The sequence below is a fragment of the Neopsephotus bourkii genome, unplaced genomic scaffold (assembly GCF_033783945.1).
Source record: "Neopsephotus bourkii isolate Nb327-2 ecotype Australia unplaced genomic scaffold, CSIRO-AGI_Nbou_v1 NB_787, whole genome shotgun sequence".
NCBI classification, from domain to species: domain Eukaryota; kingdom Metazoa; phylum Chordata; class Aves; order Psittaciformes; family Psittacidae; genus Neopsephotus; species Neopsephotus bourkii.
Genome location: NW_026901283.1, coordinates 362,738 through 387,009, shown reverse-complemented (window position 1 = coordinate 387,009; position 24,272 = coordinate 362,738). Strand labels below are relative to the sequence as shown.

The 24,272-nt window shown below is 46.0% G+C and overlaps 1 protein-coding gene and 1 long non-coding RNA gene across 5 annotated transcripts in view; one reads left to right on the top strand and one right to left on the bottom strand.

Moving 5' to 3' along the window:
* LOC133213161 (uncharacterized) overlaps positions 1-24,272 on the bottom strand; it is a 403,544-nt gene that overhangs the window by 353,505 nt on the left and 25,767 nt on the right. The window lies entirely within an intron of this gene.
* The window catches only part of LEF1 (lymphoid enhancer binding factor 1), a 69,823-nt gene that overhangs the window by 24,086 nt on the left and 21,465 nt on the right, over positions 1-24,272 (top strand). For 2 of the 4 annotated variants that reach the window (XM_061355185.1, XM_061355184.1), the window contains exons 4-6: positions 17,130-17,262; positions 21,161-21,251; positions 23,478-23,561. In XM_061355185.1, coding sequence (XP_061211169.1) covers positions 17,130-17,262; positions 21,161-21,251; positions 23,478-23,561 — 308 coding nt within the window. The remainder of the gene's footprint in view (positions 1-17,129; positions 17,263-21,160; positions 21,252-23,477; positions 23,562-24,272) is intronic. The other 2 variants (XM_061355187.1, XM_061355186.1) reach the window with 1 other exon arrangement.

The window sequence follows — 24,272 nt, the reverse complement described above, 5'->3', positions numbered from 1 at the left end:
TGGAGTTTGCACCCACCAGCACCCGGGGGAGTACACCATGGCTGCCTGTTCTGTGGCTGCTTGGAAAGGGCTGCTCTTTCTGGTAGCCATCAGGAAGGACTCTGCAATTCCCTAATGAGTGTCTGGCTGCAAGATAATAAGAGACCCACGTGTAGCGCCTCTGAGTTTGGGATCTGCAAACTATACTTGTAGCTGCACATGCTGGCAGTACATCCTGCATGTGGCCTATGCCTGGGGGAAACAGGGGAGAGGAAGGTGCTGCCATTTTTGTTCCAGCAGTGTTTTATGATGATTGTTTCGTTGACTAGATAGCTTACAGTGGGTGGCATTCACATCAGATGCTACTCCACACCCGAAAAACACAAAACAAACAAAAGCTGAGATAAGAGGTACTTTAAGGAAGATCAAAAACTTGTCTGTGTGTTTCTTCTTCTTGGGGAAACCTACAGTCCTACTGACAGATAAAATATGGGATTATCTATGTATACATAGGGCTCTCAGTGGGCACTGCTGTTCTCTAGTGAACGACTGGTATTACTGAGAGGATATGACAGGTTTGGTACGAATAACCGCATCAACACACAGAAAAGTATTCTCCGAAAAAATTATTTTTGTCTCAGTGTAGATGGTCAAACACGGCCTCATGGTGCTGCTAGGACAGTGAGGGATGGTAAAATGGCTGCTTTTCAGGTGGTAATAGCACAAAACACTTCTTGTTATTTGGCCTCCCTAACAAACTCCCAGCAGAACATGTCATGACTCTCTAAACCTGCTTCATTGTCATTTCAGCTCAGCTTTACTGGAGCAGCCCTTGCTTGTGCTCATCATACCACGTACCTATCTGTGTATTACCAATCCTGTTACCTCAGATGGGTTGAAACCTGATGGCTGAATGAAAAGTGTAACATTGCCAAGCTGCCTTTTCTTGCTGAAGGATAAATGCATTGTCATCACTTGCATAAGTTACATATGTAGGGCCTACCCTCTGCAGCTACTGCTATGCAAGAAGTCAGCCTCTAAACTTAGCCCTGATCTGAGCCACCTTCCCTGGAAGATGCACAGGGCTTCTTTTCCCCATCACTGCTGACAGGCAGGTTTTACTAAATTCGCCTTCTTCCAGTGCTCTTCAGCATCTGTGTTTGAGTTTCACTTGTGTGTCACTCATGTAGTGGTCCTCCTGCTGCAGCATCACGAGCAGCATCAGGCTGTGCCTGGCATAGGCAGCGGGGCCAGTGGCTGCCTGGCATGTGTGGCTTCAGGAGCTGCCGTTGGTGTTTTGGAGGGCACGGAGCTGACTTTCCTTCAATCTAAGCAAAATCCTGTGCCAGCTAGGTAATGGGGGGAGATTAATGACTGCCTTGGAAGCCAGTTTTCCAGCATACTGGCTGGAGGGCAAGCATCATGATAGTTGTAGCAGCTGGTTTGGAGAGGAGGGAAATGAGGGGAAGATAAAATTGCACACCCAGAATGCCAGGGTAGCCTGTGTCCATGCTTTGATGTCTTCTCCCTCCACACCCTCCTGTGGGTTAAAAATGAAACTAGACTGCATTTATAATGGGTGTGTGAATATCTGTATTTAGCTCCAGCAAGCAGGCTCCTGGACTGGATCCTTGTATGTGGATAGACACAGCTCAGCCAAATGCAGGAATGGGTATTTTCTGTGCCATCATTGTGGGAATGAACACACACACATGCATATACACAAATCCTGTCTCATCAATTTAGGCATCCCAGCCTAATGAATTCTGATACACATGTACATGCTGCATTATGAAACTGAATAAAAGGAGATTAAACATCCTTTTATTCTTCCTTAATGGTCCTGAAGTGTGGTCAGAGTGTGGGTTCCCCCTGCTTGCTGTTGCCACTGCTTTGGGGTTAGGACTGTGGGGAAACGGCCCTCTTCCGTTCTGCCACAAGGACACAGGCACCATGCAATAAGCAAATGTAGCTGCAGACTGGCCTTGAAATCTCTAAAATCTATTTGGACAACCAGAGAAGAGGGGGTGAGCATCCCCTCCGAGATACCCATCAGAGGGGGCAGGAGCCATCCTCACACCCTAGGGAAGGCCAGGGCAAAAGATGGGGTTCCCCCACAGTGACAGGCAGGGTGCACATGTGAAGGCAGGTAGCTCAGAGGAATTCAGTTTCCCTCCTGTTACTGTGCAACACTTTTGCATCCACTTCTGCAGAGTGTGCTTTAATCAGCTGCCCTCCCCCCTTGGCCCCCAGGCCTCGAAATTCCACAAAACCCAATTAACAGAGATGAGAGAGCTCTAGCATGTATACATATGAAATTTCAGAAGGCTGAAAAAGAGACTCGTAATACCATAAAGCCTGCCCTAAAGTAAAATTTGCATCTGAAATCTACATAGTTAACCCCGTGAGGAAGACAGCATAGCTGAGCACAACTTTTTCCCCCCCAGAGGGGTAACTTATCCAGGTCTGCTCTCTTTGGCATCAGCCCGCTTGCAGCGGAGGAGTGCTGCAAAGCGAGCCCCATGCCTCATGTACAACCTGCAGACATCACCAAGGAATTGTAGCTCCAGCTGTGGAGACTGTAGTACAGTTGCCCAGACACAGCAAAACAAACAATAACCCTAGGTTTGAGATCTGTGAACTTCTCTAGGTAGGTGACCAAAATCAGGCTGGGTGGATATGGTGCTTGCATAGACTCATTAAAGGAAGTATTCAAGACTGATCTAATTATGACTTACAGATTCAGCACATTCAACCCGGGTGTTTCACGGTTTATTAACCTGGTACTACACTGGCTTGTTTAAATTGCCCATCGCGAACTGTCCTGAGAAAGACACCCCCCCACCACCACCTTTAAAATAATTACAAACAAACAAAAAACCCTCAACAAATCCACTCCTTTCTGTATGGGTTCAGTGTTCACAGGGGAACAGCGAATAAAGCTTTATTCCCCTTCTATGCTTTTATCTATCTCTTTTGCTATCTTGTTTATGTAAGATACAAAATTTCTCCTCCTATTATCCTACTTACAGCTTAATCGTGTACTAATTGGAGGCCTTACTTCTGTTGCTGTGCTCTTTTTTGAGTCTCTTGTACATGCATCTTCTGTAAAAGCGGTACAATTCTCAATAAAGAGAAATGTAACAAGGGCTGAAAACTCTCACATGAATGCTTTTACGTGTTTCCCCTAGCTGACAGCGATAGGTTCAGCTTTGGAGTGGTTGGTATCTGGGGAGGGTGGTGGTGGGTACTGGGCAGTGTTCTGGGAACACAGGTAAGTATTTCCCTGCAAAAACACGAGGCCTCAAAGCTGCTTTTTTTATTACCTCCGGATTCTGCAAAGGGCTGGTTATCTCACACTGCGAGCCAGCATGATCAAAGCCCCAGGAAAGGTCAGGCATTCCTCCAGGAGTGACACTGGGCTGCCGGCAGCCCTCCTCCAGCCCACAGCTCCCACAGCCCAGGCTGCTGCACCACGCTGAAGTCCTTTATCTCGCTAGTGAGTGAACCTACAGATTAGCCAGCCTGGCCTTAACTTGGTGTTAGAGCACATAACACCTGGTCTGGGTTTTCTGAGGAGGAAAGGAGCTTTTTTTTTTTTTAAAAAAAAAAAAAAAAAAAAAAAAAATCTGTGGGGGAGGCAGCATTTCCTTCCTCTGACTTAGTGTGCGAGGGCTCCGTGCTGAGAAAAGCTCTGCTCCATCTCTGTGCTACACCGAAAGGGCTGCTTTGCTTTCCTCAGGTTCTCAGCTCCTAGTTTGGTGCTATTGATGCAAATGGTGAGTTCTGAAATACTGGGCATGTGAGAAATTACTCACAGTATCTTCCAGTGAGATGATGTTTTCCCACTGTTTGGTAGACTGGCATTTAGTTACTTATTTTGAGCTGCTTATCCCCCATGAGCAGCTTGTGTGTGGAGAGGGAGGTTTGAGGAGGGTAAGCAGAACTAGATGATCTTAAGGCCCTTTCCAACCCTAACTGTTCTATGATTCTATGTGTGAAAAGAGCAAATCCCGTCCCTACTTCCACACATTAGATGACATATTTTTATGTCTGTGCTTGTTTGGTGAGAGATTGCACCCCTGAAGTTGAGGTTCACCCTGTGGCTCACAGGCCTGTCTCTCTGGCTGTAGCTGGGGGCTCACTGTCCTAAGCCTGGCTGTTTGGCATGGTGGTTTTGCCACTTTTGTCTTCAGGCACAAGCACTGAAACTATATGAAAGGCAGGGGGGATTTCTGCTGATGTTTCAAGGGGGATAGCATTGTCTGTGACCCAGCACCTGTGAGATGGTAGAAGCATGTTAACAGCCTGAAATTTGGGGTAATTTTTATTTTTACATGAGGTTAAGGTATCCTTATTCAAAGTATAGGATAGGAGTAAGAAAGACCTAGACAGGCTTTCTCTCCATCAGCAGGTGATATTACACAGTAAGGGCACTTCTTGAATGAAAGGGGAAAGTTAACTTTTTTTTTTAGAAAAGAATTTGATTCCTTGTTTAAAGGTCTGGAATGGACCTTTCGAACAAACTGAACATGTGCCTGTGTATAGCATCCACAAGGCATGCAGAAGGAGCACATGTGTCTGCTGCCCAACCTCCAGATGACCCTCAGATCCCAGAGCATCGAGCTAAAAAAGCCTGCTCCCTCTACAGGGGAGACGGAAGGGTCTGGTCCTGACCTCTGAAATACCATGCTTGGAGTGGGGAAGGAGTGTGCCTGGAGCAGGGGAAAGAGAGAGAATGGAGGGACCAGGGAAATAAACAGATAAATCATTTTCTCCAGTATGGGTTGCAGACCTTGACCGTGTTCCTGGCTGGTGGGGGCAGCTGGAGGAGTTGCTGGGTGGGAGCATTGCTGGCTGAGGTTGCCAGGCCCAGTGCGTGCCCATGCTGGGCATTGCAGCAGTTCCAGTTTTCACTGCCCTGTGTCAGCATCTGTACAGCAGGCAGGTCGCATGTAGAACCCTCATGTGTCCACCCCAATAAACAAAGGGGTTAGCATTGCTTTTGTGCGTTTCTGACACTCTCAACCATCCACCCTGTCGGAGGCAGGAGAAGGGCTGGATGCTTCCCCAGGCTCTCCTGGCATGAGCTCATTTTTTGCCTGATGAATTGTTTAGTGGTGTTTTATGGAGTTCAACAGCAGCTCTATTTCTCCCGAGAGTGGTCTTCATTGCAGTGAAAAGTACTGAGGAGGGATTCAGTTATGATAAGAAATTGTCCACCTCTTGCTCCACCACGCTTTGGTGGGGGGAGTTAATTGCACAGGGGAGCACTAATTGCATGAAAAATCAAACTGTTGGTAATGATGGGGCAACGGTAAGCTTCAAAAGTGCCTCTTTAATGAAATTGAGCATAATTCTCATATAATGTTTGTTGAGTTTGGTAGAATTGAAATACAGTTGTGGGGCAACCTGTTGCTACTAGCGGGGCTCCGTGTGCAGCCGTAAGCCCATCTGGAAGGGTGATTTACTGGAGGCGTGGGGAGTCTGGCAGTTTAGGCTCTCTTTTTTTTAATGATGTTTAGACTTTCTGCCCATGTTATAAAGCACAGCCCAGGGTTTTTATGGGAATGTAGGTGCCTGCTGCAGCAGCCTGTGGGCTGCGTGTGTTTTTTTCCTTTTAAAAGTGATTTTTAAATTTTAAAGGGCAGCTCTTGAATTAAAAAATAAATGAATTAGAAAGTGAGTAGCAGCAGGCAGAAATGCCCTCCATGGGATTTAAAAGGCATAATGTGTGTTGTGCATACCAGCAACTTTGTTTGAAGCCCTGTGGCCAATTAAGGGAAAGAGCTTAGTAGTAACAGACCAAACTGAGTGGGGTGGGAAGGGGGAGCAGGTGAGCCCCATGTTTCTCCATGTCTACCCCATCTCATGGGCTGCCCAAGCTAGGGCCACCGCAGCCTTCAGGTCAGTACCCAGGATGCCCATGGCAGGGGGGTTGTAACTAGATGATATTAAGGTCCTTTCCAACTCAAACCATTCTGTGAATCTATGGCTGTGCACCTGCATGGGTAAAGCCTGAAAACTGAAGGAAGTTCCTGGTTTTGAGGAGCCGGAGGGTACTGTGCAGTCAAATGAGCCAAGTGCAGCCAAGGAGGACCAGGCAGCTTCCCAGGGGTGAGTACTGGGTGGTGGGGCAGGGATGAGAATGATCGGTGAATGGGCCTAGAGCAAAGCTTAAGGACAGCCAATGCCATCGACACTGACAAAGACGCATTTTGGGTCGTAAGGACTCCTGGGCCAGTAGGGTGCATTTTGAGACAGGGATGAACAGCCCTTGGAGGCTCATCTAGCCTCAGAGCTGATGTAGGACCATCCCTTGAGGGGTCCTTCATTGGCTCCTCTCTTTGGCTGGAGGCAGGGCTTGCCATGAGGTTGCCCTGTATGCTTTTTGGGGAGGAGGTGGGGAAATCTTTTGTAAGCTACCATGGGAGAAAGCAGGCACAAAGGTGGGGTACTCCATCTTTTCTGGGAACCCCTTTTCCCTTCCCTTTTCTGCTTTTCTTGTGAATAGTCTGGCAGCTTGCATGATTATTACATTATTATTACAGTAGTCCCCTGACCTAACTCATCTCCCATCAGCAGCCCATGGCTGGAAGGCATCAGTCCCTTTTTTCTATCTTCTTTGGCAAATGAGACTAAAACAATACAGAAAATACAAAATACTAAAGAAGCATTTGGATTATGTGTCAGCAGCACAGCATCCAGCAGTGTTTTGCCATAGCTTAATTGGTCCTGTTTACACCAAGAGCCCAAATGAAGCAGTCGGCATCAATGGTTTTGGCCCAAAACAGTGTTTGCAGCCTTGCTCCTTTGAAACATTGCCTTGCTCAAGCCATTCTTTGTTCTTCCTTAACTGTGTGCTCTGAGTTTTATTTTTTTAGCTACACGTAAATGTAATTTTAGGGCATGTTTTTGTGTCTTACTGACATGACGAACACCCATGGGGCTGATGTATAAAGTGAAGTTAGTAGCATAGAACACTTTTGTTTGTACTGAATTCATCTTACACAATGTGGTAGAAATAATTCCTGTTGTGACCTTCTACTGATGGTTCAAATAACCTGTCTAAGAGATGTTCTGTTTCTGGAGGGCCCTATTGCTTTAATTCCTGTTAAAATTGGGTTTGCCTTCTGTGGAACAGTGCTGAAGAAATTAAGTACTTGCAAATGCGTTTTACCTCCAGATAAACGTTGCCGTTTGCATTTTCAATCCTAGTGAAGCTTTGGCAGACTGCTACTTTTGGCCTAATCATTTGTACATTTTTAGGGATTTTTTTTTTTTTTTTAGTTTAAAAATGAATATTTTATTTTAAGCCTTTGGACCATCTTGCCCACATCCAATGATGGATGTCTAATGAGATGACTTTTTGCCTCTGCTAAATGATTATATTGTTTGCACTGATGTATGCTAAGACTTGATGCATTAAATCTTTGGTCATTAGCAGATGCCATTAGCAGAAAAGTCCAAATCACTTAGAGCAGGGACTTAAGACTTTCATTAAAGCCTGAATTTGCATGTTATTGGATAAATCTGTTAATATGGTTTAGCTGGACTCATGGAAGTTACTTGAAAACTTTTTCCAGTGTGTATGCAGGGTCAGCGGAGACTGGGAGCCTCAAATTTGGAGAAGGTGGCCCCTCTGGTTCTTCCTTCATACCCTGTTATATGCTGAGTGATCCCTGCATCAATCCCACCTGAATCTGCCTGCCTCCACCACCCTTAACACCTCACACACAGCTCCAGCTGTCAGTGTTGGGCTTCAAGCTGGGCACAGGTCTGCTGCGCTTCTGCCATGAAATTCCCCTGAAATGGTTGAAATCCCAGCAGTGGGGGTTCCTTGCCATTTTTCAGAAGGCAGACAAAGCAGGAGCACTTCCAAAAATGGCAGTCACACTGAGTAGTGTGACCAGCACAGCTTGATCTGTGTTTTGCTAGAATTAAGCGGTTGCTGCCTGGTCAACCTCTAAGTTGCAAATTCAGGCATGGTGAACAGGTTTTAGACACATAAAGGTATGTCAGGTGCTTGCAAAGGCATCTGAGCCTTTGTCCTTCTATGGAACAGAGCTAAGATGTCTTCTCAATGCGTATCATGCTCTCACATTTTCTTAACCAAGAATATTTCTATTCAGTACATCTTAAAAATTGATGCTCAGAGAGAAGTTGACCCATCTCTCAGCCTTTGGTCTGATGGTCTTTGTTATGGCATGTGATGCTGAATAGGCTGTAACATAGACATTGTGTAAATACATTTAAGAGATGTCCTATTTCAAAGCACTTTTCATCCACTATGTGTGCAATACTGAAAGGCATCTTCCTGTCTCCAGGGTGCAGGACGGGTGTTTTCCTCAGTTCCCCCTAGAAGCCTGGGTTGGTATCCTGTGGGATGTGAGGAGGCCGATGAGGAAAAGTCATCCCATCCTGTGACGCATGTTGTCTGCCAGAACAGGAATGCTGGGCTTCAGAGGCTGCTGTCAGACTGCCCGCTTTCACACAAAACTTGTATGCTTATGCAGCATTTCACTTGCCTGAGCAGTTTTCATGCTTGATTTCAGTGGGTGCTCTTGCCCATGGCATGGGGGTTGGAACTAGGCGATCTTAAGGTGCTTTCCAACCCTAACCATTCTATGATTCAGTGATTCTATTGAGTGCATCCCTTTGCCTGGGAGAGGCATGGTTAGCTCATGGGTCTGAGTACCTCAGAGAAGATGCCAAAGTTGCTGTGAGCAGGGATCCTGATAACCTCAGGGCAAGCAAAACAAGCTTGTGTCTTTGTCTAAACTCAGCAGACAGCTGTGGTGACAAAAAACAGAGCAGCTTTGTCCCCAGGGAAGAGCTGAAGACGGCATAAGAGGTGACACTGGGATGGACTCCAGCAGCTTTCCCCCCATCCAAAATCCCTGGGGCTCCCTGGCACTAGCATCCCTGTTGATCCTGCCCTGGCAGGTGGCCAGGCTGTGGGCATCGGTTCCTCTGATGTCCTGTGGGCTTTCTCTGCTGGTTTAGGGCAACAGTCCTTATCGTCAAAGCAATTAATAAGCCAGACCTGTGACTCAGAGGCTCGAGTTTGGGCTTGTTAAAACACTGTGGTGCCTGTGTTCCCCTTGGCCAATAAAGTACAAAAAGGACTGTGGGCTGGTCAGGAAGCAATGGTGGAAAAGGCCTTTTTGGATGACAGGACCACCTTCTGTCAAGGATGCACGAGGCAAAAGCAGGGATGCTGCGCAAGGTGAAGGATGGGGAGCTGTGGCCTGTGGGGCCTGTTTCCACCCAGAGTATTTCCAGTGCCAGTGGTCCCATTTACCAGGTTCTGGGAGTGCTTAGTGACCACTGGGGTCAAGTGTATGATTTGATGTGGCAAGTTGACACTTGATGGGTGCGGGCTTCTTGGTGCATGTATTTACATCAGGGAAAAGATGGAGTAACTGTTCAGGGTAAGCGAAGTTAAAAAGACCATCATGGGGGAACAAGAGCTTAAAATGAGCATCATCTGGCAAATTGCAGAGTATTTGCTGGCAATTAATTGCCATAAGGAAGGACCTGCTGCCGAGTTTGGAGAGTGAAATTAAACACTGCAAAGTATTTTAACAGGGAAAGCTTTCCCTGTGAGCATGTGGCTTTGCTGGGGATTTAATGCCATATCAGCCAATCTAAAACCAATGGGCTGTGCAAAACTAAGTATAATCTGTGTATATGTGAACTTGCAGTACATAAATAGAAATGGGCTTATCCTGCCCTGATCAGAGCCTTGCAAGACCTGCCTGGCTCCCCTCGTGGTTCACCAGAGCTCCAGGTCTCCCAACAGCCTTCCTGAGCAGGCAAGAACAAACAAATTAAGAAGACACGGGAGAGGAGAAAATTGAGATAGCAGGGGATTTCTAATCAAGCTATTTTAATACTGGGTGTGCTTTAATCACTTACTTAATGGCAGTGCTTAATGAACACTTGAAATAAAGTGTGTTTCTGTCAGGTTCAACACCCATGTTTTTAAAGTTGTCTTGAGGGAACTCAAATGCTTATTACAACTTTTCAGCAAATCCCCATCACAGTTGTTCTATATTAATTTCCAAGACTGAAGGGATGGGGGGGAGAAAGTTGGTAAAGGAATGTAGATAAGCCGTTAGCATGGTGCTTTCTCACTAACATTGCAATTAACCTGAATCCCCGTACTGACTGTAATCTGTCTAAGACAGATGCTTTTTCCAGGCTTTATGAAATCATGTTTACTCTTTCCAATGCTCTCCTGGCTGTTGTACTGAAGTTTTTATTGCACATGACCCTTCCGGCTTCAGGCAGAAGGGTTTGCTCCGACTCTTCTTGCCTATCCTTGTACACTGCCTGTGTTGTCCAGCCGTGACAATCCTTTTGCTGCTGATGTACGTGGCTGCGGACCATGTCCCAGCACCATCAGCATGAAGCTGCCTTTTCCATGCATTGTAGCCATGGCCACCTGCTGCTGGGCTTCCCAAAAAGGAAGGCAGTCTGGGTACCTGGAAAAGGGGCACAAACTTTTCCTGCTCCCAGATAACCCTGGAAAGCTCTAGCAAGGACCCTGGGTATCTCCTTCATGGGCTGGTGCACTGGCAGCTTCTTCTCTCTGTCCCCTGGGGGTCTCCTGGGATGCTGCAGCTCTGTATCGCCTGATGCAATGTGTCATGGGGAAGGGGGAAAGGATTCAATGACAGTCTTAAAGTACCTTTCTTGCTGCCCCATTCCCTGGCTCCCAGCACTAAATGCAACTCAATTACGTGGCAAAGCACTGAAGTACATAAGAAAAAAAGGGACCAGAAGGATCCTTTTCTGACCTTGGCAAACCATCCATTTAAGCCCCTGAAATCTGCAATTTTGAGTCTAGCTTTGTTCTGAACAAGTATTAGCAGTTTTAAAGTCACAAAGCTTCACATTGGGGTGAATACAGTGTTTCACTTTGCTTCCTTACTGTGGTGACTCCCTGGAGTGTCACCCTGCTGACTGTAAGCATGAAAGGTCAGTGAGATAAGTGGCCTCCCACTTCCGAGTTGTGAAGAAGGGTGAAAAGACTGCGCCTTTTTTATTTGGCTTTCATAAATCACAATATCCCTGAGTCCCTGTTTCCTGTGAACAGGGTGTTCCTATGGGCGTGCTTTCCCATTCCTGCTACTTTTAGCTTCAGGTGAGGCTAAGAGGTTACAAATCCACCACCCTCATGCCTTCTATTTCATTTTCCCAACTGTATTGTCTTGAGGATTGGAGAAAGTCTTGAAAATTAAGCATAAAGTGATCTCTGACATCAGGAGCCTGGAAGGAGTTTGGCTTTGGACATGAAACTATTTGCCCTAAACAAATGGTTTGGGGATGAGGGGTAAACTGAGCTCGTTCTATGTCAAGCTTGCTGCAACTCTGCAAAGTTGCCTATGGAAAGAGGTTGTATGATAGCTCTCAGGGAGGTGGCAAATTATAATTGCAATTATTGCTGGTGTTGATGAGCTTGTTTCATCTATTGGTAACTAGTTCTGGCCAAAACACCTTACTGGCACCTTCTCTTCTACCCTCTGTGCTAAAGCTTATGATGAACCTGGACAAGAGCCCGATTTTGGCATTGTTCCAGAACTACATTCTTCCTGGTCTTGCATTTTTATTGCAACAGCTGGTCAGGAAAGGGGTAAAGGGGTAAGTGCAGAGTTAGTTTAGCAATGAAAATGCTATCACTATTTTGAGAAGACAACTAAAACTGCTGTCTTCTGTGTTTGCTGAAAACTGTATGCCTAAGGATGACTTTGGGGCTCAAGAAACTAGAAGTTAAATAGGCTAAAAAAAGGATGGATTTTTCTTGTTCCTCCAGGGCAAGGTATTCTCAAATCCTCCAACAACTCATTGGTCCTTTTATTTTGAGGTACTGCTATAGCAATAGTGGGATGGTTTGGGGTTGCTTTGGGTTTTTTTTTGAGGAGCTCTGTGTTTTTTGTGTTTACCTCCTGAATTTAACATTTGCTGTCAAAAACTTGAAGCCATGTTATTTCAAAATGACCCCATCTTTCAGGAACAAAAGGGAATGCATGCATTTCTCCATTCTTAAGTTTTGGTTGTTGCCTTTTTGTTTTTTGATTGGCTTATTTTAGTCTGAATTGAGAAGACATCTGCTAGTGCCTGTACCCAATGCTGACAGGAGAGGAAAAGTAGACAGGCTGGGGCCTTTTTTGGCTTCCTAGAAGCAGCTTTGTGTTTAAAGAAAAGAGGAAAAACAAGACAAATACCCACCGAGCACCTCTTTGGGTGTTGACCCAGGGATGCTTAGGTCTTGTGTGCACAGGTTCACTTGCAGTTCTCTGCGAACCCCCTTTGTAGATGCGTGTCCTTTGAAGGGCTGTTAATTTAATATCTTTCTCTGTGCAGCAGCTGGAACAAATGGTCCCCCAGCTCCACCGGGAACTCCCAGCCGCCCTTCTCACCCCGCGCTGACCTACAGGCATTTTTGCCATGGCTGTCTCAGGCTTTTTATAGTTTTTGCACACTTGTTGCATATAGGATACCTTACAGGTGCAGGCCTTCGCTGACGCGTTAGCTGGTGTTTGGAGGAGGGTTTGAGTTCTGTGTTTTGCTGGTAGTCTTGTTTTTCTTCAGAAACATTTAAAAATGAGGGAAAATTTCCTGGATTCAGACCAAGTCCAATATGCAGGGGTTTGCCATCAAATCACAAGAGATTAATTTGAACTGTCTCAAAGCGTACTCCTCAGATGGGAGCCAAGGCACATGTTTAAAACGGTGAGTACGTCTGTAAATCCAGGTACAGCATTGCCACGCAGAGTACTTCAGGGGTTACCCAGCAGCATGGCAGCAGCTGTGCCAGTGCCATGGCTGGGGGATTTCTTCTCCCTATCTTTGCCCTGCCCCAAATGCCTGAGTACAGTTCAAGCTTTACCATTTGCAGGCCGTGACTGTGGTTTGCAAGGGAAACGTTTGCTCTTGTACCAACTTGGGTGGTTTTTCTGCCTTGTTGTAACACAGCAATACTTTTAAAGCAGAGTCCAGTGCATGGTGAAGTGCCTGCTGGAAGTGCTGATTGCTCTGTCAGAGTCCTCTTCCCTGCAAGCTCTTGCCCTTGGCTCACCATCATTTTATTAGGGATATTGCATCCTATCATTAACTGGCAAAATAATTGCTGTTTCTAGCATATGTGTATTTGCCCAGCCCTGCCTGTTTGCTGTATTGGTGTCCCTGCTGGGGACTGTTCCCTGCCTGTGCTGCCTCACCTCCATCTGAGCACATGCTAGGGACAAATAGAAGATACCGATTGTGAAGGCCAAACCGATGAGCAAACATCCAAACAGAAGTGCCCAGGAGGGCTAAGGAGAGGTCCCGTGAAAAAGCCAGTTCCTAGAGGATTTGTCCCTGCACATGGAGGGGGGGTTGGAAACAGATGATCTTAAGGTCCTTTCCAACTCAAACCATTCTGTGATTCTATGCTGCCATAGGCCATGCAGTGGGACTGGAGCCCTCATGGGCCAGTGGCCTCTGAGAAGGAGGCCACCAAGGTTTGGTCACTTGTGAGCAATTGTCCCTTTGAGCTGGCTTAGGTGATGCGTTTACCATTAACGTTCAATGTCATAACAGAATATGGCTATGCATGACAAGGTGCCTTATAGTGTAGCAGAAGGTCTTCAGGTTTGTAACCTTCAGGTCCTCATTTTTAGTTATCTATTTTTTCCAAATTGCAAATCTTGAGCGAGGCTGTATGTTTCTAGAAGTTACTTAGGTACCAAAATACTATGTTTCAGTGGATGGGGACAATTTCCATACTGAAATATTGAAGAATCTTCTGTAGGACAATGGGTAATTATGTAATTGTCTTGTTGAAGGCATGTGGACCGATTGGGTTTTTCAGAAGATTTTAAGGTTGTGTCAAGTAGAAAGAGTGCTTAGCAATCCATGCCTATATTAAATGTAAATGTCACCAGTGTGCCGGGGAGAGTTGTGGTGGTTGATGGCTTGGTTAGCAGGTGCTGAGCGAAGCATGGGGGACCAAGTTCCTCCTGCATGGAGATCACGCTGACCCGGACTGGTGATCCCTGGGTTCAGGTCTCTGTCAGTTGCTCAAGTGTTTCTGCAGGTGTATGCACCATTTCAGAGGATTACGGAGATACGGAATAGGGATGGCATGTTTGTGGGGGGAGGAGGAAGTCTATGGGCAAAGACACTGATAACCTGCCTGGGTTGATGTGTAGGGCAGCTGCCACAGCAGAACTCATTTAGTCTGTAGGGCATTTACAAAACATGTCACCAGGCCTTTCTCATCCTGACTTCATTTTGCACATGTTGCCCTGTGTTTTCTCCCCATCAATCCCTGTGGTCGTCTTGGTGGGACCACAGGGAAAGGAAAGGCTCAGCCTGTGCCCCTGTTTGGAGGCAGACCTGGGTGGCCAGCAGAATTTAGCTGCCAGAGCTCCATAGGTCCTCCCAAAGGAGGAAATTCTTTCCTGTTAGGGTGGTGAGGCACTGTAATAGGTTACCCAGGGAGGCTGTGAATGCTCCATCCCTGGCAGTGTTCAGGACCAGGTTGGACGAAGCCTTGGGTGATATCGTTTAGAGCGAGGTGTCCCTGCCCATGGCAGGGGGGTTGGAACTTGATGATCTTAAGGTCCTTTCCAACCCTAAATATTCTATGATTCTATGATTCAAAGCGGTGCGGGACAGGCAGGGAGGAGAGATTATTATAATGATTGTTGTTATTGACGTTGTTATTATAATTAATATTATTTATTGTTGCTATTTTCCCCCCGTTTCTGGCTCTGCAGACCCCCAAATGCTCTTGATGGAGATGCACCCCGTTTATATGTTAATTTTAAGCCTGCTGACAAGCGGTTTGCTTTTCTCCTGACTTCTCACGGTTCCTTCGCCCGTTGAAAGCCGCTGCCGTGGGCTTAGAGGATAAGGTGCCGAGAATTAGAAAAGAAAATAAAATCTCCAGGATGCTGGCGAGCGAGGGGGCATGGGGATTGGCTTGCTCAAAGTACAAACGGATGATGTCTGAAAGCGAGTAACCCTGATACCAGGGGCGTGCATGACAACTGCATCCAGCATAATGCAGAATGTTAATTACTAAATTCCGAGAAATTAATGCTGATTAGCAGCTGCGTGTGTGTGACCTAAATACATCTATTGCTTGATCTTGATTCGTAATATATAGTTTATTGTTGATAAAGCAGTTGCTGAATGGTGGTCTGGCCCTCAAGCCTTGTAGCGAAAGACTAAGGCCTGATTTGTAAATCGTATGAAATTTGTTGGCATGTGTTTTTTGTTGAATTTATAGAGACAAGGAAGATGAATAGCAATCTGAGCTATCCCCTTTACAACTCAACTCACAGATATTATTGAGAATTCATATTGCTTTTATTATTTGGTCACAAAAATGGACCTAATGCTTGTTGGCTTTAAAACACCTACGAGCGCCGCTTTCTCTCTCCATCTTGCAAAATATAAGACAAGGCCAAAGCTTAAATTAAAATCCTCAGGTTCTTATCTCTTTCCCACAGGAAAGCAAATCTGTGTTGAAAACCGTAAAATTAAGAGGAGAGCAAGGATAGCATAATTTAGCAAAAATTCATGGCACCAGATTCTGAGCTATATGACTGGAGGGATAGGTCAGACATTAAGAAGATACTGCCTGCTAATGCAAGTTCCTTAAGGTGGTGCTCTGGAAACAAGGCAAGCAGAAAATGCTGCACTGGTTCCCATTTGCTCCCTTTCCTCTACTCCTACCAGCCTTAACAATCAGTTGAATTGTCCATTTAGTAACCCTTCTGCTTCCAGAAGTCCAGAGAGATCCCAGGTTTGTACTTGGGAGTATTTTCCTAACATCTGTTTATGCTGGGATTTCGGTAGTGAACTCAAAGAAAATGAATTCCATTGGGATCTTGATTTGTTTTCTTGATTCCTTATGTTTGACTGCCTGTCCTTGCTGAGTTTTATCAGCATTTCTGTCTGAAGGACTTTTTTTTGCCCCCAACCCCCCCCCCCCTTAGATTTTAATTAACACCTTTTTGTGCCATAATTAATTTTGCCAGGGGCAGATTAGACTGCTGGGGTACAAATGAGGAGTTCCTGTTACACTCTGGCACCATTGCTATGGCTTGTTCCACCATGGGAAGAACAGCTTGTGTTTCAAGTAGTGTTAATACATCAGCATTCTGTGGGGACGAACAAGTCCTGTTGTCTTGCAGCTTTGATCAAAGAGTGTGATTTTGGGTGGCATCCCTCTGTCATGCTGAGTGACCCCTTCTCTGTGCCTCTGCAGGAAATGCTGATGGGAAGTGTGCGTATTGGCCTTCATGAGCATTTCCTTACAGCACCCATTTTGGGACCCTCTTGGGCATTTGTAGTGCTTTGGTTGCCCCTTGGCATGATGTGGCGAGAGGCCTCCCAGCTGTCCCTGGGTGGTCAGAGGGTCTCCTCCCTAGCTGACTGCCCTGAGGCCACTGCCAACTGCTTATGTGTGAAGTCAGGCTTTTAAGGGTGTTTTTCCAGTTACATGATACACAGACCAAGCGATTTCAACCAGAGTTTGTAAAATTATAAGGGAAATAAAACACCATACCCTTTGGCAATGGTGGGGGCTTGTTCCCGCTGTGCCGTGCTGTGGCTGTGCAAGAGAACTGTGGAGAGGAGGAGTGAAGATGATGAAGCTCATGTTGCTCTTAAGGATGAAGATATGGCAAACATGCACTTTAAATCTTTGGGTATTTTTAAGGCTGACCCCACAACCAAAGGGTTTTTTCAGCACTGCTGCTGGCTTTGCCAACCTTCTTTCACAGCCCTTGGTGTGCAGTGTGCTGCTCCTCCTGCCCTATGGCTCTCTGGTCAATGCTTCCCCCACCCCATTTCCCTTTCTTCCAAATGTCTTTCCTCCTGTTCCCGGCCCCTGCCCATTTCCACACACTTCCTCAAAGCCCTCATCCCTCCTCCAGCGCCAGTGGTTCCAGGATGCTGATTCTAGCAGCAAACCTGGTTGCCATCCACCAGCCCCAGTGTCATCTCTGTCTATCTGTTCCCTCTGCTTTCAGTAATGCAGATATGTAAAATTGCGTTTTGGGAGTTTTTACTTGTTGGTTGGATGTTTTTTTAATGCAGAAAGCCCAACCTTGCTGATATAGTTTAATTTCCTTCTTCTCTTGCAGTCAAACAAGGTGCCAGTGGTACAGCCTTCTCATGCGGTTCACCCTCTCACCCCTCTTATCACCTACAGCGATGAGCACTTTTCCCCAGGATCGCACCCGTCTCACATCCCCTCTGACGTCAACTCTAAACAAGGTGAGCCTGTCCTATGCCAGTGTGGTGGGGGTGCAGAGTGGTCCCAGTGTCCTCGTGCTGCTGATTGATAGAGCTTTTATTGTAGCATTTTAGAGGGAGGGTTCCAGGTGTGTGTGCCTGCTTTCAGAGGTGGTGATTCTGACATGATGCTGATGTTTAACTTGGCTGTTTAAATCTTGCTGTCTCAAATGTGATAATTCAGGCTTGCTTTACTCATCAAAATCTTTTAAAATCTCAACAAGCAGCAGCCAGTCCTTACCATCCCTTGTAGTGCCCAAGGCCTGCAGTGTGTAGACGCAGAAACGTCAGTCATAGAATCATAGATTGGTTAGGGCTGGAAAGGATCTTAAGATCATCTAGTTCCAACCCCCCTGCCACGGGCAGGGACACCTCACACTAGACCATGTCTGCCAAGGCTCTGTCCAGCCTGGCCTTGAACACCTTCAGCGATGGAGCATTTACAGCTTCTTTGGGCAACCCATTCCAGTGCCTCACCACCAAACAAAGCTCCATAGATCCTCAACTTGGCACGTCAGACCAGCCCCTCTCCAGCTTGGTCTTCAGGCCCCTGGGAAGCAGCCTCCAAGTGCCAAGCCCAGCCTGTGCTGAGAGGTCTTGCCCTGGTGAGCTCAGGGGTTTCCTGGGGAGTGTGAGCTTGTTAGCACTGGGAAGCAGGAGTTTGGAAGAGAACGTGATGGTTGTTGGGGATGTGCAAGGAGAAGACTGACCCTGGCTGGCATGGATCTTAGCTGGGGTTTGAGTAAGAGCCTGAGGAGGAAAAGCTTACGCAGGAGAGCTGGTAGCCAAGAGGGAAGGAGAGGAAGCAGAGGGTTTACAGAGGCGTTTACTGTAGTCGGGACATCTGTGCATGGATGTGAAGTCTGTTGGTGCCAAGACTGGTCCTGGAGGGTGTCTTTCCCTGCCTCTTCCAGCACTTGCATGTCCCACCACATGGCATGACACCTAGTTGACAAGATCATGAAGCTCTGCTTTACCGGGGCACACATCCACATGCACAGTTGTCCCATTTTTCTGGAGTGGTTTCCAGCCACCCTCACTGAGGGAAAGAGACTTTTTTTAGTTCTGACTTTCCCTGAATGCCCTGGTTCTTATTTTGGCCTTACTGTGCAGATAATAACATGGGCTACATTCAGAAGGTACCAGGGCATTGTGGCTGTCTGTATGTTTTGCTTTTTGTTGGTTAGTTTGTTGGGTTTTTTTAGGGAGGGAGAATTAAAAAAACCTACTCTGCCTGGAAAGCCTGGCCTGTAAATACATGTGTAATATAATTTTCAGAGTTGGAAGGAGCAAATGGAGGTTTCCTGTCCTCATTTGTCTTCCTCCTTTGTTTAAGTGCCGAGGAGAAGGATGGCTATTCATGCTCACTCCTTGAAATCCCAGGGGTGCTGCACATTAGAGAAAGGGATTTCCACCTCTTGCCCAAGCTGGCTGCAGTGGCTGGGGCACACCCCACTGCTGCAGTTCATGAGCTCAAGAGGTTTACACCTACTGCATGATGAGTTTGCCCTCCTGCACCCCTGTTCTTTGCCTTCACCCTGGCCTATGTCTGTCCTTCTTGTCCTGCAGGCCCAAACTGAACATTTGGTTTGTTTTTTTCTGCTGCTTTTTGTCCCTTCTGCCCTTTCTCACCCTTTCCCCTACCCAGCCCCAGTGCATTCCACCACTCACATCCCCACTCCTGAAGGTCTCTGAGCCTGGCAAGGGGCTCTGCCTGGGAGCAGTCAGGGGCATCTCTGGTGCCAAGCTTGTGTCCCTCTGGTGTTCCTGAATGGGCTCTTGATTCCTTTGCTCAGTGTCTAGTGAAGATGGGGATGGATAATGTGGGATGGAGACTTCTGGTTGTGGCTGTGGCTGTCTCCTTGATGTGTGTGGTCCTTCCAGCCTCCCCGCTTCTTCGCCGCTGGCGTGTGGGAGCAGCCCCAGTGAAGTGGCCCATGCAGTTGCTGCAAAGAGAGGATTTTTTTATTTCCCTTGGGTCCTCTGCCAAATACCTCCGACCATTGTTTCTGTCCTCGCCTCCCACTGTGGGTCTGGAATGAGGCACTGCCCTGGCGCCCTAGCCCTGATGCCAGGGTGCCTTCCTCCGACCAAAATACCCCTGCCCGCAGCACTGCTCCTTGCACTTCAGGCACGTTGGAATGGACACACAGCCACTGCCTTGCTGAAGGTGGTCACTTCTTTCTTTCCCCTTCTTTCTCCCCCTTCTGCCCCCTCCCTTTATGTTTTCCTTAACCCTCTCATGCACAAGAACTTGCTCTGGAGAGCATTGGCTTTTCAATAGTTGCATGTGCTCCTGCTGGGCGTTAGGTAGTGGGTAGCCCCTCATAAGGGACCAGAAGTTTTGTTCTAGCAACAATCACTGTGTGTTAGTGCAGAGAGAGCAGCTTTGTCTCCTTGGGTCAGAAATGTGGGTTTTGGGGAAGGAGCAGCCCAGCTCCCTGTGCAGAACTTGGTCTGTCAGGGGCCAGGTCATGTTAGCACTCCCAGGAGCATCAACCATCACTAGGGATGAGATGCTGCGCTTGTTTTTCACCTTTGCTTTTGTTGTGTTTTGGTTTTCTTTAAACTGCTCTGAAAGAGCATTCCCTCTCACATTAAAACCCAGGGATACGTAAAGTGTTCCCTCTCCTGTCATCCACCAGCTGGCTTTTCACACCTTTGAAAAGACAGCTGGACAGACATCCGATCCTCAGCCAGGTTGTGGTCCCAAGTCTGGGAATTAAGCGATTTTGAGACAGTAACAGTGCCAGTATTTTTTCCCGTCCTTTCCTGTACACAGTCCTGAAGGGTATTCTTCAAATCTTGTAATTAAATTCAGAAGATTTAAATACAGACGGGGGGTGGGGAATAAATCGGTAGCATCAATCTATAAGCCAAGTCTCAAGGTAGCACACACTCAGTCTTGGACCTTTGGAGTGTCACCACATAAATATTTAATGCCCTTTTAAAGCAGCTGATTTAACATGTGAAGTAGACTTAACAATTCCTTCTGCTTCAGCCCCCTCTTCCCCAAACACATTTAAATAAATTGATGTCTTTCTGGCCTCTGCAACTGTAATTCCATGTCTCCTGGGGGCACAAGGTTTAGGTGAAGAATGGAGACCACAGACCCTTTTGGGACAAGGATTAGCTTTAATCTTGAGGTGATTCTTGCAGTTGTAGGACTCTGTGTTCTGGGGAATGTGAGCCGATGGATCATTCCTGGTGGGACTCTTATTTTTCTGTGAAATACTACCAACGCAAAACAGATTGACCTTGGAGCCCACAGGAGTCAACTTGATGAAGAGCTTAGTTGGAGCTGGAGTGACAATTGGAAGCCAAATGAATCATATCAAGTGTGACCATTATGGGCCTGAAAGTGATTCTTAATTAACCACTGATCCTCTGTGGTAGCAAGTTTCCAAAATCTGTGAATCCATGAGGGAACCCGTGAAAATGTACAAGTAGCAATTTACCTAATCTAATAGCTCTGCTGTGCTGCCTCTTTGACAACGCTTTATTTTCTTCTTGTTTCATGCTGTGTTAGAAGAGGTCTTCAGGATCCAGCTGGGTTTGGTGAAACCATTGAGAGGACAGTATTGCCTAACACACTTTTCAGGAGATCTAAACTTGCACCAGTACTGGCCTGTACATTTATTTCCTCCTTCCACTTTGTTTTCTCCAGTATTTCACTTTAAACTGCAATATTGTGTGCAAGTTATTTATTGTTTTAAAGGTGACATGGGTAGCCTTTTGCTTTTAACACTAACCAGGAAGGTGGTTAGTTCTTATCCAGAGCCCTAATTCCATCACAGCTTTGGCTGTGTTAGCTGTGAACTGTAGCTCAGATGTAGTATTTTGAAGGGAAAGTCATTCATTCTTCTGTGCTCTTTAACAGGCATGTCCAGGCATCCTCCAGCGCCTGATCTCCCTACCTTCTATCCCTTGTCTCCAGGGGGGGTTGGACAGATAACACCACCTCTTGGCTGGTAAGATCTTTTAGCTTCTTTTCAGACAAAGGCTCATGTTCACACCATTTCCTGTTATTGAATCAGTTGCAGCATTTACAAAATCAGAATGTTGCTGCAGTAAGAAATTACTATGTTATTTTAGTTGAAAAGATCAAAAAATGTCGATCTTTGAAATGAATTGAATCTGTTTTTTGAACACGTACAGAAATTGAAGTGTGTAGATTTCACTTTGAAGTCGATATATTTCTTATGGCTCAGATTTGTGGCTTTTGGCATTTGGAAAGATAGAAGAAAACACTTCTCAAGGAATTAAATGTGAATTTTTAATAAACAAAATTGCAATTACTGAGGGGAGGGGAGGTGAGAAAGAACTTTGAAGTGTGTGTGTGGGGGGAAATCCACCCAAATGGGTAACAAACTTCTGTAGTTGCTGCTTTTTACACTCTCTACATGGAGGGAAGCCTCTGTCATTGAGAGATTTTGCTGCTCTTGCTAATACTATCAGTCTCCGGTTCTCTCTCTGCCGCTCAGGGTGTCATCTTCCTTTAGGAGGAAACACATGGTATTTTCAGAGTAATTGATTTGGCAGGATGCTTCACGTCTGCTTGGGGTAGAGAGGTACTTGCCTTCAGTGCTGCCGAAGCAGGGAATAGGGAAACTCTACAACAATTTCAGTGCTTTTAAATCTGTGTCGTAACTTGTCTGTGCCCAAGCGATGCAGGGGGGGGTTATTTTTTGATGTGTTTATGGGAGGGGAACATGTTCCAGGTGACAACAAGCACAGAAAGTAGAGAGCAGAAGATGATGAAATGCTGTATTGCTGGCAAACCTTTCAGGAAGTGCCGCATGCCTTTTTGCAGCAAATTATTATCAGAAACCAAACTAAAAAACAGAAGTATCTGACCCTGGGTTTTAAAATAATATTCCCCCTCCACCCTGTCCTCCCCATTCATTGCTGCTCAGCTCAGTCTCCACCTCCACCACCAGGCAGCTCCTGGCAGGCATTTTCCAGATGTGGTCAGTCATTTCTTCTGAACGGCTTCTTGATACAGAGGCTGGGGAGACGGAAAAGGGAAAAGAAAAAGGAGACACAAGATCTGATGTTATAAGACGTGTTCAGCAGGACATACCCACCGTCCCTTATGCTATACAGCTTCCAGCTGCCTTCTGTGCAGTGGCACTGCTGAGACTTCCACTATTTTCTTTTACCTTTTTTTTCCTCTTCCCTTTAAGCACTGCTCATTTCCAGTAATGTAATCCAAATGTGAAACCTGTATCCTGAACAAATATCCCTTTTTTTTTCCCCTTTGAAAGCTGATCCACCAGTCAATTTGTAACTGATTGAATAGGATTGATATGTGCAGTGATCTTTCTGGGCTATTTCAGGTATTTGGGCTGAACTGGTATTTGTTTGCATTATCATAGCATGCTACTTCAGGGTGTTAATTGTAGTCGCGACCTGAACCATTGCTAGCTGAAAGTAACCAAAATCCAGTGATGATGATAAAAATTAGAGAGCCCAAATGACAGGCTGGTGACAAAATATTCTGTATATGGGGGAGTACAAAGAAGGTAAGAATTTCACACAAGCTTCTGTTAACAGATTGCAGAGTTTGCTCTTGAAGTAGTTACAATGGACTTGTGCTGCCATAGGCTTCTAGGTGATAGTGGTCGGGCTTTGTGTTTTGGTTTTGTTAATCAAATAAACTTCCACTTTCTTGGAAAAGCTGCTCACTTGTACTTCACTATAGCAGATGCAAATGGGAGAGTCCCAAGTTTTCAAAGGCTTAGAAAACCTTTTGAACAGTTCTATTAGCTTAGTAATTCACAGTACAGTTTTCTTGCACTGATCTACAGCAGAACTATTTGGAATAAGATACCTCTTTCATAACAGCTAGTTAACCAAATCTAATTCCAGTGCTTTTAAAAGTAGGTGAGAGAAGATAGAGACAGAGGAGTGTTCAAGCGGGAGAGTGTGTGCACTTGAGCTTTGGGAGAGGAAGACTGGTTGTTTTGCTTTCCTCCCCAGTGGCAGCCTGGATTGGGAAACTTTCAAAAGCAAGGGAGAAAGTCCAAAGCATTCAAGTACTCATTATCTTTGAATACAGCAGAACTCTTAAAAGTTTTACCTATTACTATTTATTTGTGACTGGTAGTGAGCTCCCATCAAGCGCTTGTAACTCTAGAGTAACTATTGAATACCGTATCATATGATTGATGGGTTCCTTTCTTCTGTGACCTCAGGCAAGGTCAGCCTGTATATCCCATCTCGAGTGGATTCAGGCAGCCCTATCCATCCTCACTCTCAGTCGACCCTTCCATGTCCAGGTAGGTGTAGGAGGTGAATGACTGACTGGGGAGTAACTGCTGGCATTAGAGGGCAAGTTGCTCTTCTGCTTGCATCTTGGTCTGCCTTTGCTTGCTTTTCAGTCAGCTAAAACTTTATGCATATATTTTTATTAATTTATTTTGTGTATATACAGTTTGCCTGGATCCCACACTGGTCTCATTCAGCATTTTCTTGGCAGTCTCTGAAGTACTGCAATTAGGAGCACCAGTGAATTGTTAACAATTAATTGAGCTGCTTCATCTGAAATGAGTCTTTAGTTCATTTCTGGATGTAACATACAGTGTGCATCCTTGAGTTTTGCTCATACAAGTATGCAACCAGGTGGATTGTCACTCTAGTCTGCGTTCTGTAGTTCTAATTTCAAAGTTGTTGGTAATTAGTCTTGAATCATTTAGGTATCGCTCCGTGTTGAAACTTGCTCGCAAGTGGGTGTTTCATAGCCCAAAGCCACTAATGGCAGGGGATGCCAGCACAGTGTGTTTGTACTGGTGTGTGAATCAGGCACTGTGTCTTTGTGTCTAAGTGCAAGCAAGCAATGCTAACTGAGACTTGGCCACGACACACTCCAGACCTCCTCTCCTCTGCTTTTTGCTTTTACTCTAAAGACAGCTTCTACATCCTGTGCTTGGTGTACACAAGGTTGCAATGTACCATTCTTGGGTTGGGTTTTTTTTGTGTGACTTGTAGAA